At 49.2% G+C, this 13,033-nt stretch overlaps 1 protein-coding gene across 5 annotated transcripts in view; it reads left to right on the top strand.

Moving 5' to 3' along the window:
• Positions 1 to 4,205: 4,205 nt before the first annotated feature.
• The window catches only part of FAM102A (family with sequence similarity 102 member A), a 38,644-nt gene continuing 29,816 nt past the window's right edge, over positions 4,206 to 13,033 (top strand). Inside the window, exons 1-2 of one of the 5 annotated variants that reach the window (XM_040606335.1) lie at positions 4,206 to 4,406; positions 5,801 to 6,434. In XM_040606335.1, coding sequence (XP_040462269.1) covers positions 6,274 to 6,434 — 161 coding nt within the window. In that variant the 5' untranslated portion in view covers positions 4,206 to 4,406; positions 5,801 to 6,273. Of the gene's footprint in view, positions 4,489 to 5,736; positions 6,435 to 13,033 lie in introns of all 5 variants that reach the window. The other 4 variants (XM_040606333.1, XM_040606330.1, XM_040606331.1 and 1 more) reach the window with 4 other exon arrangements.

Here is a 13,033-nt window from a genome sequence, read left to right as displayed (position 1 = left end):
CTGACAAGAAGCTTCATGGGAATGATCATCACAGCTTCCAAGCTGTGTTTTGTGAGCAGGAATGAAGCCCACATGACCTGCAAACTGTTTATGAGCCCTTGGGTCCCAGCCCTGCAAGGTGATTAACCCAAGGCAGAAGCCCAGCCCCAGCAGGGACAGTTTCTGTTGCCTCTGCTGCCTGGGATCCCAAATTAGAGGCTGCCCTGTCAAGTGGGAACCACAGACTTACAGTTGTTTCTGCTGCGTTTGGGGTAATAGCGGCACTTGTGGGGCTGTAGCCAGAAGCACAGAACCAGTGGGAGAGCCCACGGCTAGCAAGTCTCTTGTCTGGCAGAGTGCTGAAAGTGACACTTGGGATACAGACACAGGATAATGCTTAATAAACACAACAAGCCTCAAGGCAAAGTGGATCCCAGTCTGCAGATTTTGGAAGGGGCAAACCAGCTCCAGTTCCACTGACAGGCCTCCTGGGAAGAAGCACAGTCCTGCCACACATTCCCAGGACACACTGTAGCAGACATGAAAAACAGTATACAAAAAAAGCCAGGCAGCTGGATTTTCAGGTCTAGCCACATGTTTGGGGAAAGGAATCCACCGACTCCAGATTCCTGCATTCCCTTTGTCTCTATAGATAACAGGATCCCCTGTCCTGGCAGGCCAGAATCCCACTGTGCAGGTGTGTCCTTTGCATGTCCAACAGGAAACCCAGCCTGGCACAGAAAGTGAAACAGTTCCTGGCCTTTATGATGATTTCAGTTAAATACGGAACTAGTGAAAAACACAAGCAGATCAAAGCAGAGCTCACAGCCTGTTATTAAATAACGCTGAGAAGGTGCAAGCTTGGAATAACTCCACACCGTAGGATAATCCTATGTAATGGGGATAGGTACCCATTCCCCTCACAGGGTTTCCAGCAGCCTGCACACTACAGATGGGGCTTATACCACTGCAGTGCCCTGCCCCAGGGGCCTGTACCCCCTGCCCCATTTCGGGAGCTCTCCAACATGGGTCTGGCCCCCAGCTCTGGGGAGGGCAGCCTTCTGCTGCAGGCTGGGCACCCACAGCTCCCATGCAGCTCCTTAGAGCAGGTGCATTGCAGGTGCTCGGCCACCAGCAGCGCAAAGAACAGATTTATAACATAAAGCATTGTGTGGTAATCTTTTCTTTTTGGATGATGAGGCTGAAAGATCACTAAAGTTATTATAACAGAGGTTACAGGTGTAATACAGGAGAGCTGTTGCGGCAACGTGTATAATTTAATTTTCAAACTTTAATAATTTGGCTGCTAGGACAAATGGATTACCATGATGACGTTTTCCAGAGGAAGGTGCTGATGATGTAGTTTACAGGGCTTGATGATTTGCTCATGTATCTGGGATTCCCCTGGGATTAGAGATTGAATTTGATGGCTCACCAAATGCATTACAGAATCTAACTCGTTTCACCTCGCTTTTTGTTCCTTATGAATTTACGTTGCCTTGTTTCATCCCTGCTGCTTTATCTCACTCCTCGAAGCAACGAGGCAAGAAAAGCATCTGTTCCTGCTCACTCACAATCCCGAGGCCAGCAGAGCAGAGAGATGCCAGCCCCTGGCTGGCGAGACACACCTCTCCAGCGATAGCAGAGGTAGGGTCAGACTTAACTGCAGAGCCCAAACAGATAAATTATCCCAGACTGATAAGACAATGCTCTGAGCCAGCAAAAGTCAAGGAAGTCGTGGCAGCACTGGGGAGGGGCACCAGCAAAGGCTTAGATCAGGGAGAGCACGGGGCAGGGATGCAGCTGAGGTTCACAGAGCAGAGGTGAGGTGGGCACAGTGGGGCCGAGGTTGTAAAGGAGAAATCAACAACTTCGGAGCCTGGGGTAAGCAGAATGAATACATATCGGAGTGCCCTGTTCACACACACACAGCCCCTCAGTGAATGGATTGGACCTGGCTCGGAAAAGAATACAAAGCCAGTGGAATGGTGGATGCATGGAGGTACCCTGCACCCACATCCTCTCTGTGGTGCCTCTGTGGGGCTCTGGCTAACTCACCCACGCGCAGATCAGCAGAGGCACGTTCAGAGGACCACTGTCCCTTTAAAAAATGTGAATTTGTCCAGAAACATCCAGAAACAATTATCAGCATAAACACAGAAAAATCAGCAGGGTGAATTTTGAACTAATGAAGATTTAATCTCTTAAGTCATGAGACTGCATTTGTTAGGAAAATATACATACCCCTGAGAATCCAGCTACAGTTGCTATATTACACACTGTTCAGCAGCACACTGGGCACCTTTCCAAATCCATTTATTTTTAACATTAGTCACATTATTCAATTAATTATAAAAACGCTGAGGTTTTCAAGAGACATTTCTGATAAAACTGCAGAGTAAATATGTATGAGAACAGCAAGGATTAAAATTTCTGTAAACTTTAGCATTTGGGGCTGTTGCTATAAACAAGAAAAAGTCCTCCAAGGAGGTTACTTATCAGAGTGAATCATACCAGATAACACAAAGCCTCCTCCCACACCACAAACAGAGATCATTTGTCCTTTACCTAGTGATGGAAGCAAAAGATTGACACACATGTCATCAGTATGCTCAGAGAACGAGAAGTGTGAGGACTGGGCTGGATTCTTCAGATGCTTCCAGCATTCAAGCATTCCAGCTTGACAAATATCAAATATTTAGCAGACTGAGCTCTTTCCCAATAAACTGAGAAACAGAAAGCAAAAAATCCCAGCCCATCTCTATTTGTTCAGGCCTTGAAAACACCAGATATCAATTGATGGAACAATTCAAGCCCTGCCTTTAAAAGCAGCTTCCACAAAGCCTGCTGTATGGGAAGACTGGTTTCTCCTGAGATGATTTCACTGTACCAATATGAAATGTTCTCCCAGCAGTCTGTGCATCTGCTTAACCTGGTAAGAAAGAATCATAACAGCACATTTGGCTTAATCCAGTTTTTAACTTCTATCCAAGCACGTTGCCATACACTTTACTAGCAGACTTTTTTTTTTTTTTTTTTGAAGGCTCACATTGTGGTAGAATTATTTGATAGCCCTGATATCATCTGCATAGATGGCAAAGATTAAAAGCAAGGAGTCTGGGCATCAAAGCCTGGCAAAGAGAGCGAGGACTCCCAGGCTTTCATCCAAGCTTTGCCAGACATGCAAATTGGCCTTGGGAAAAGTCTCTCCCATATGAGCCTCAACTTCTCTGCCACTCAGGCTCTTAGGCATATCCCTAACTTTAAAAACCAGGCAAATCATGTTGTTGATTGCAGACTCCTTCAGGACAAGGAGAGACTTTTTGTTCTGCTTGCCCTTAAATGATGGAATCCCGCCTAACCAGGGAACCCAGCCACAGCACAGGACACAGCAGCAGCACATAATAACAGGGAGCCATTTTGATGAAGAGATGTGTTTAACTGGTTGCCACATCTCACACACGGAGGGTGAGACTCCAGCTCCCGGCCCTGCCTTGTGCTGCCCGCAGGGGTGTGCGGTGCCAGGGCTTCCCTCCTGCACCAGGCCACCCAGCCCAGCTGCTGGTCAGCCTGACCCACAGCCCGCTGTGTGGTACCCAGTGGCACAGAGAGGACAGGGCGGCCACGCCACCATTTGTGAGGTGGCGCACAGACAGCACATGGGACATGCCTACTGGGAGAGATATCACCGGGAGATGCTTGAGCAAGAAAGGCACTGAGAGATGGACAGGGCAAGCGGTCCCGGCAGTCCAGAAGCAGCGCTGAAGAGGACGCGGAGAGGCCCCATCTGTCAGAGCTGCATCCCCATCACCTCAGCCCAGGCAGGGGCACCCTGACTGCTGGCTCCAGGGCCCGAGGCCCGCCATCACCTCAGCCAGCCTGCTCCAGCCCCCTCACTCCAGGGGCTGCTCGCCCTGCGCAGAGGCTATGGGACACCCAGGGGAGGCCGGAAGGCCCAAGGAACCCCCCTGCCCGGCAGCCACACGACTGGCCATGCAGCCAGGCCGAACCGCGCTCCCTCCGCCCGCCCCGCTGAGGCGACCGCAGCCGCAGATTCCCCCGCCTCCCACCCACCGCCTCAGCCAGGAGGCGGGCCCTACCGCAACCGGCAGCCTCCGCCTCCAGTCCCCGCGCTTTCCTCCCCGCCCCGTGCCGGAGCAACCAATAAAATCTTGCCTCCGTCGGCCCACCGCTTTACTGCTTGCCCAATCGAGTGCCGCCGCTCCCGCGCTGCCCTCCCCGCTCTCGGGAGAGGAGGGGGTTACGTAGTGACGGAGTGGTATTCCCGAAGCGCGGGGGTGGCGTAGCGCTGCTGTGGGGCTGCCTGCGGCGTTGGCGTAGCGGCCGCAGTTGGCGTAGCGCTGGCAGAGGCGGCTGTGGCGGGGAGCAGCGGCGGTTGTGGCGGCCGTGTGAGGAGAGCGCAGGAGGTGCGAGCAGGGCCGGGCAGGCACCGGGCCGGGACCGGGCCGCAGGTCGGTGGAGCGGGCCGGGAAACGGCCTAGACCTCCTGTAGGTCAGCTCATGATTGAGGGGCCGGGAGGGGGGCCGAGACCTGGCTGCAGCTCGGTACGTGGTTCATGAGGCCAGAGCCGGGCTGCGGCCCGGCCACAGCCCAGTGCCTGACCCTGGGGCTGGGAGAGGGGCAGAGACCTGGCTGCAGTTCGCTCCGTGGCTCCGCAGGGCCGGGAAGCAGGCTGAGACCTGGCCGCCGTTCAGTGCGTGGCTCTGAAAGTGAGCCGAGACCTGACCGCAGCTTAGTGCATGGCCCAGGGGTGCTGGGCACAGGCTGCGACCCCCCCCGCAGCCTGCTGCGTGGTCCCCAGCACCCGAAGGTGGGCTGAGACCTGTCCGCATCTCGGTGCACAGCGCAGGGGGCTGGACGGCAGGCTGAGACCCAGCGGCAGCTCGGTGCAGGGGCAGAGAGGCTGGCTGCGGCTCACGGAGGGGGCTGGTGGTACAGGGCCATCGCCAGTGTCACCCCTCGCTCCGCTCTTAGGTGGTGGCCGCAGGAGAGGGGTGCCTCAGCAGAGGTGCCTGGGCCCCGGCACAGCGGGCAGAGCCGGCTGGATTCGCCCGCTGCTGCCTGAGCGGGAGAGGGGCTGTAACACGCACCCCGGAGCTCTGCCTGCGTTGGTTTGCAGTCAGTAATGGTTAGTATCGGCGAGGATTGTTTACTGCCGGGTGTTCATAACCTCGCCCCTTTTAGATGCTAATTATCTTTTGCCTCCCTGGCTTAGGTGTTTCGTAATTGTGTAATGAAATTACCATCTCCAGCCCCAAAACTGTCCTGTGCAGGGTAGGGCTTGGTGTGGACCTGATGCTGGGCGAAGGCAACGTATTCGGTGGGCCTGGCTATTGGACAGCCAGATGACCTGATTCGGTTGTTACACTGTGTAATATGGATCAGACTGCCTCCCCCGCTCCCTGTGCTGCTTTCTCCGTTTATAAGATACAGGTGCTAACACTTAGAGCTGGTTGGAAATACAGAAAAGAAACAGATTTTTGCATATCTTGAGATGGCTCTTGTTAGACTACCTGTTAGACTGAGCTTACTTTATAAACTGCTTCTAAAGATGATGGGTGAAAATAGAGCTGATTTTTATTAGCTGCTTTGCAAAACAGAAATTATAAGGGGGATGACAACAGTGAAGCTTGCTGTAGGCAAGAAGGGGAAAGAGGATGTTGGGGCCAGGCTAATTGGGGCCATACCTCTTAAGACTGGTATGAGCCTGGACTGAATATTACCCATCCAAACAGGTTTTAGAGGAGGAGGAGGAGCCCAAGACTGGCTGGGACTGATTTACTCATTTCCCTCCCAAAGGCTGACCCGAAGACCTGCATCAAGCAGTTGCACAAGAGGAGGTAGAAACTGGAAGCTCTCTGAATGTGCTGCCCGCAGACTTAAGGCTTCTTCAGAGACTCAAGATGACTTCTCACAAGAGATGCTTTCTGGAGGGGTTGTGCTGAAGTCAGAGCACTGCAGCCTGTAACTGGGACAGCTCCGGCTGGTCTGGAGCTGAGACAGACTTCTCTCCCTCCCTTTTCCCTTGGAGATGTTGCAGAGATTTAATCTGACCTCTTCCTCCTCACCTGAAGACTGCCGTGGCGATGATCCCACAGCCAGATCCGACCACCAAAGAGAAGAGAATTGTGCGTTTGAAGCTGGGCCGTCGTTGTAACTGAACTGGAATTTACTCCCTGCTTGCGCTCCCGGAACGAGTGCCGTTCCTCTGCTTGTCTGTGTGTGTTTTGAGCCGCTCCTCCCTGAACTTGTTTGGAATTCCTGGGCTTTCCATGCTGAATTTGCCCATGGCTTTCCTGATGAAGAAGAAGAAATTCAAGTTTCAGACAAGTTTCACTCTAGAAGAGCTGACTGCTGTCCCCTTTGTGAATGGGGTTCTGTTCTGCAAAATCAGGCTGCTAGATGGAGGAGACTTTGCTAGCTTATCTACCAGGTAAGAAGCTGTTGCAGATTTGCTTCCTGGCTGTGTTTCTTTCCCTGGTTATTCTTCACTTGAGCAGTTTAGCATATGGCTACCATTTGCCTGCCCCTTGATGGTATTTTAATAGTTCTGTTGTAGGGCCCCACATGCCACATCATTCTCCGGAGCAGGGGAAGTACATAGCTGGAGAGCTCTGAACCTGGGTGGTGTTGGCTGATCAGAGCTGGATTGAATTTTTCAGAGATGTGGGGAGGGAGCGGGAGTTCACCCCTCTGAAAGGGATTGGGGTTTGTGGATGAAATCGTCCCTTCCCCACTTCCTTGCCCAAGTTCTCATGCACTATTTCAGATCCTATGCTATATTGTTTTCATGCCTGACTTGAAACTCAACTCTGCAGGAAACTGTATCTAAGCAAATCAACCCTTCCCAACTTTGCTTTCCCCCTTTGATTCTGAATTATTGCTCTTAGTAAGAGTGGAAGTAGCTTGCTTTGCATTGCAAATTGCTGTGCAAGGGAAATCTGCTGCCTAGAGTCAAAGCTGTCAGTGTTAAAGACACGGTTTATCTCCTTAAACTGATACCATTGCATCTCCAAGTTTACAGCTGCAGTATTTTCTTTTTTTATGTAATCTGTCATATTGGAATTGTTCTGCTGCACGTCTTAGAAGATTGTTCTGCCATCATGTATTGGCATTTCTCTGACTCCTTCAGGCAGGTCTCTCCCCACTCCTGCTACTAATTGCTAATAAAAACTTGCTTTGTTTCCAACTGTGTACATAGCTTATCACCAGCAGTATGCAAACGTGAATTCCATAACAGCCCAGACTTGCTTTCTTTCTGCCTCAAGATGTGAAGGAAGCCTTCAGTGGCTTTCAAAACTTGTTTTTTTGCTTTCCTGAGTGACTGCTCAGTTTTAAAGGTACAAGATTAGTTTGTGCTAGCTGTTAACTGCTTTATCCCAAAGCTAAAGCCTGTTTTGGTCTGGTTTTCCTCTTTGGGGTGCTGTACACTGAGCTTTCTCAGGAGAGATTTTACTGGGTAAGCGTAAAACATTTCTGTCTGGCAAATAGAAGTGGTAGGGCATTGCTTAAAGCTTGGTTTTTCTTCCAGAGGCATGATGCAACCTCATTTGAAGTCTGTAGAAGCCGTGGGTGTGGAACACCTCCAAAAATGGACTTTGAATTAATTTCTCTTTTGAAGAAAATCTATCAAAAGAGCTTTTCCTTACAGTGTTCTCCCCTGAGGCTAGATCCTTGGGTTTGATGGAAGCAGCTTATCTAAGGAATTCAAACAGTATGTGAACTTGGAAACAAATTAACCCCTCTGCTTCCTGGAGTCATAGTGAAATGAGTTGAACTGGAGGATGTCTCAGGAAAAGCCTGTGCTGACAAATGTCGATCTTCCTCTCCTTGTCATCCCTGAAAGCAGCTTCTAAGAGCTGTCACTGGGGTTTGCTGATGCTGCCAGCCGTTTGGATTGTACTGAGTTGTTTTCTGAGCTGGCTGAGCTTCAGCAGTTTGCTCAGTGCGGTGCAGTGCAGATGTGTTCCAGCAGCAAAATCGTCTGTAATTTAAACCAAACGCATACATTACTCTCAACCAGCTCGATTACTTATAAATGAGCGAAGGGGAAGTAGGCTGTTGTGTTTGCCGCTTTTCCCCTAACCTGTCTGTACTCTAACTGAAAGCACATGGAAACCTGTTCCTGCTTGAAAAGTTTCAGGTCTCAGTGGTATTGAGTCATTTGACCTTTTCCAAATATTTTCCCCAGTTGCAGTTAGAGAAACCCCAGGAGGGATGAATTTCCAGGAACGCTGAGGAGAAGAGTTACTGTGCGGAGAGGCTCCTAGGTCATGCCTTGGCTCTGTTCTGTGCTCCTCTAGTCATTTCCATGACCTTTTTCATACTCCTTCGATCTGGGAAAAGATTAAAGGGAAGGACATACTGCATCCATGTTGTGTTAGAAGTCTGTATGTTATTTAAGATCTGTGATTGTGTCTCTGAAACCCACTGCTTCCAAAAATGATTGCGTTTGAGGTTGTAATGTCTGTCAGGTCACCTTATGTGAGCTGCTTATGTAAAAAAAATCTGGTGTTTGCTTTGCAATCGATTTGGGCTTCTTCAGCAGTCTGTGGCAATAGGAGGTACATAGTTGTGATCGAGCAAACCAGTAGCTGGTTCTGCCCGTGAGTTGTCAGCAAGCTGATCTGAACAAGGTGTCCCATGATGTTTGGAGTCTGTACACAGGGGGGATAAGTAGGTGTAGGAGCCTTTCATAGGACACACTAAGTCACTTTTTCATCAGTTAAGTGACCTATGATGTGGAAGAAAGAGTGTTGCCTGAAAATGTAAGAATCTCCAGAGACAGATTTTTTTTTTTCAGATTATTTACAATAAACTTACTTGGCAGCTTGTGCATGTCTGTGGCAAGAGGTGGGGATATGAGGTATATATCCAGTGAGTTGCTAGGTGGCACTGGGTTAATTTGACCTGTGAGCAGAGCAGAAGTGGGAGGCTGTACTGCTAGCTGTTGCCCATCCTGGTCCCAAGTCCACTTCAGCCTGGGCTGCGTGTACCTGCTGCAGCCTGCCGCTGTGGGTCTGGTGGGGCACACCCCGGGCCAGGACCCCCTCTCAGGCTGTGAGCTGCTCACACCTCTGCTGCCCAGGCTGGGACAAAGCAGCCTGGCTGGAGGAGAACTTGTCTGAAATGCATCAAGACTTAACGCTCTTAGGAATTCAAGGCACACTGGAAAAGGTCCAGGTCCTGTCAGCACATTCAGCTTTGGGGATCTGCCTCTCTGGTTTTCCGGTTGGTGTTTTTGTTTTGGGGTTTTTTTTCCTTGGAGGCAGGTGCCCTTTTTCCACGCTTGCTGTGCTCAGACCTTGCATTAAACCATGGGTATTTTAGTGACAAAGTTGCAGCTGTAAATATCCTTTTGTTTGTCCTTTCTGCTTTGTAAAATCTCCTTACACACTGGTGGGGCTTCTGAGGATGTCACCTGTTTCATTTTAGAGTACTCTGCGTGAAAAGCATCTATTGTCTGTGGTTTATTGCCCTGCCATTGGATTACAGAAGCTGGTCTTCTGAAAATGCACCTGAGCCAGGTGTAGGCCAGGCAGGTGCACTATTTCCCCACCGAAAAGTACCAATATATTCCTTGAATGGTATTAATCCAGATACTTAAATAGCACAACTGCCAGTGAATTCGGTTGCCTCCCAAGTATCTTTAAAAATAGCAGGCACAGAGCAGTAGGGATGTATTCATGGCAACAGTTTTTGTGAAGCAGATGGGCTGCTGCGTTTTGTATGTTTGAAGCTTTTTGGGGGAGTGCACATCTTTGTTCCTAGAGAGATGATACAATAAGCTCATCGGGAGGTTTTGGATCTATGGATCAACACAGGCAGGAGCCTGGATGTCCAAACGAGTGCCTAAACTACAAGCTGATGTAGTATGTACATGTACATCTTTGGGTATCATAGACGAGGAAGGCTTGATTAAATTTCCACCCACTCCTCTCCGCTTACAGTGTCAGTTAATGTTGAGTGACAGCCAGATGCTCTTTACCTCAGTGCTGATTGATTTCTGGCTGCATGTTGGCAGCGAGCGTTACCGGTGCATGATGTGAAGGAAGTGGAAAGCCAGGTGTTATCCACAGACTCCTGACACTTCATCCTACATAGTTCTATTGGTGTGCCAACAGTTTCATTCTGGTATTCCTGGATTTGAAGGAGGGGATTGTACTCTGAAAGCCCCGGCTGACTTTAGAGGAAAGACTGTTGTGCATGAGTTGAGCAACTCTGAGGACATTTCCCACCTTCCTCATTGTCTTCTGGAGGCACCTCAGGCCATAATTCCTTTGGGACCGTGCTTTCCCAAGCACATGCAGCATTTCAGCTTTCTGATGCTGGCACTCCTGCACCAGTTTGAACCAAAGAACATAGTTTGTCTCCTGCAGCCCGGCAGCTGTTTACATGCAGGCTCAATCCATTAAGAGCTGACCCTGTTAGGGTGATCTGGCCTTGCAGTATTTCAGTACTGTAGCCTGAACAGAGAGTGTTCTTAGCCATGCAATTTTTAATTAAGTGAATGTGAAAGGCCACTTCCCACACTACATGCTTTTTGTGTGTGTGTGTCTGTCTGTAAAGCTGCACCCAGAAAGCCAAAGGAAACACTGATATTTGAGGAGATGCCTCATACTGATACCTAGCTCCCTGTGGACTGAGGTCAGCTTTTGTGTTAAGTGTGGCTTTTTCGTCTCTATGTAGGTACAGACCTAAAGCTACTTGCTTTCTTCAGCTGGTGGGATGCAAGGCATCATTATGTCTTAGCGGTATACGCGACTTTCTCATTTCTGAAGGACATAAATAAAGAGTGAGAAGCATTGCCCTGCTAACACAAGGCTGGTGATTCAGAAACTTTTGTGAAAGGAGGTGTAAGTCGTAACCACCTCTAAAATGCAGTTCTCAGTGGTGAGAGAAATCTACTAATTCACTGTCTTTACATAATAGTCACTGTGTCTGATGCTACAGGATCATTCAGGTAACTAGGTTCACCACATTTGGCTCTTTCAGACTGGGAATTTGTTAATTGTTTGGTTAATCAAAGACTAAAGAACTGATTCGGCCCAGTTGAGATCTAAACCTTCACCAGTGTGTGCCTTAAAAGAAGGGTTAGGTAACGAAATAGTTTCTTCTAGAGTCAGTGTCTTCAAGAGGGAAGAAAACTTGCTGCAGTGAAAGGAGAGGATCGCTGGCTGAGTTCTGCCTCTTGACTCGAGTGGGCTTGCCATGGTTTAGTAAAGGAAGGAACTCGGTTGTGGCTCTAAACCAGGGGTCCTCAAACTACAGCCCACGGGCCGGATACAGCCCCCCCAGGGTCCTCAATCCTCTATCCGGCCCTCGGTATTTACAGAACACCCCCCCCCCAGCCGGGGGTTGAGGGGGGAAACCAAGCAGCCGCAGATGACTGCCTGCCATTTCATCCGCGCCGGCCCCCTGGTTAAAAAGTTTGAGGACCCCTGCTCTAAACCGTTCTCCTAGTTCCATGTTTTAGGATGATGCATGCTTGGCTCTATCCTCTGATGGTGCACATGGTGTGATAGCATATTTTAAAAGTGCTTTTGTTACAAACATCTGAAAACGTAGACCTTCCCTATGTATATTTATATCCCTAATATACAGATCAAGAGAGTGAGTTTTAAGGCTTTAGAGCAGCTTCACATGCAAACATGCTTCTTTCCTAGCTGCACCTTCAGGAACGGGCTGGGGGTGTTAATGGAGAAGGCATTTGAATACAGCCTCTAGAAATGATTTGTAATAAAACATAACCTGTTTCAGGATAATATTAAGGCATGGTACCTGCATTGCTTGTGTTCTGAAATAAATACAGACACTAGACAGTAAAGATGAGAAAAAGGGGTTTCATTCCAACGGTGTAGCTAAATGTAGGTGAAAGTTGTGAAAGCAGCAGCCTGGATGAGGTTTGACTTCTGGCAAGTGGAGCTATTGGAAAAAGTGCAGAAGTGATACAGCACCGTGAGGTCTTGAGTTTACAGAGCATTTCTGTCGCCTTTTCTGTGCTCTGGCTGCTACACCTGCAGGGTCTGATGGCAGAGGCTTTGGGGTGGGTTGATTTTACTTTGTGTCAGACTTGCCTCCTCTTCCTGTTGCCGGTTGCTGCATTGGAGTCTGTCGCAAGACGAGCAGAATTACATTAAAACTTGCCTGCCGTGGGGGCTGTATCCTGTTGAGTAAAGAACAGTCTCTGTTCATGCTCTGACTGCTGTTGCTCAGGCAGGGGCTGCTTTGTTGACCAGAAGCTGTAATCTAAAGCCCTGTAACTGATACGCTGTGTGTACAGCATCAGTAAATACGTTCAGATACAGCCGGCTTTCAAACTTCCCCCTCATCACAGATTCTGAACTAGCATTGCTTTGACGGCTAACTCTTAGCAACAGCCTTATCTGCATGACTTAAGCAGCCCATGGCTCAAAAAATTACTCATTGGAAATTAATGTTCTACTTTGAGACTGGGGCCCGGTGGCCCACCTCATTTGCAGCATGGCAATACCATCAGCTCTGGCTGAGGACAAGGAGAGGTAGGAGAGGGTGCCTCCCGCACCTCTTAAGACATGTATTTATTTCTGAAATACAGGGGGAAACGTAAATGGCTTCCAGTCTGTTTATTTTTGTGCTCTTGAGCTGCCATCAGTGTTGACTCTAGCTTTGTAGCTGTATTTCTGAGGAATTCACGCGTGCCTTCAGGAGCCTGTGGTCTGACTGCACAGTGGTTGGTATTTTAATAGGCCATAAGTTGCCGCTGGCAAGTTGTTCTGGTACCAGTCTCTAGATAAATGAGGCAGGTACAGATTTATTCTTTATTATTATTTTATTGCAGGAAACTATATCTGGTAGTGTTTCAGGCAAGAACCTCCTGTCTCCCTCAGATCAGAAACCTCCCTTACTTCAAGGCAAGTCTGTATGCTTGCAAGCGTGACAGAGAGGGATGGTGAGCTCTTGCAGCATCCACCTGTGCTCAGATCTGTAAGGTCTCATCCATGCAAGGACAGATGGATGTGGCTCTGGCAAACAGGATATGCTCTGCATCCT

The sequence above is a fragment of the Falco naumanni genome, chromosome 9, assembly GCF_017639655.2.
Source record: "Falco naumanni isolate bFalNau1 chromosome 9, bFalNau1.pat, whole genome shotgun sequence".
NCBI classification, from domain to species: Eukaryota; Metazoa; Chordata; class Aves; order Falconiformes; family Falconidae; genus Falco; species Falco naumanni.
This window is presented reverse-complemented; position numbering and strand designations above follow the sequence as displayed.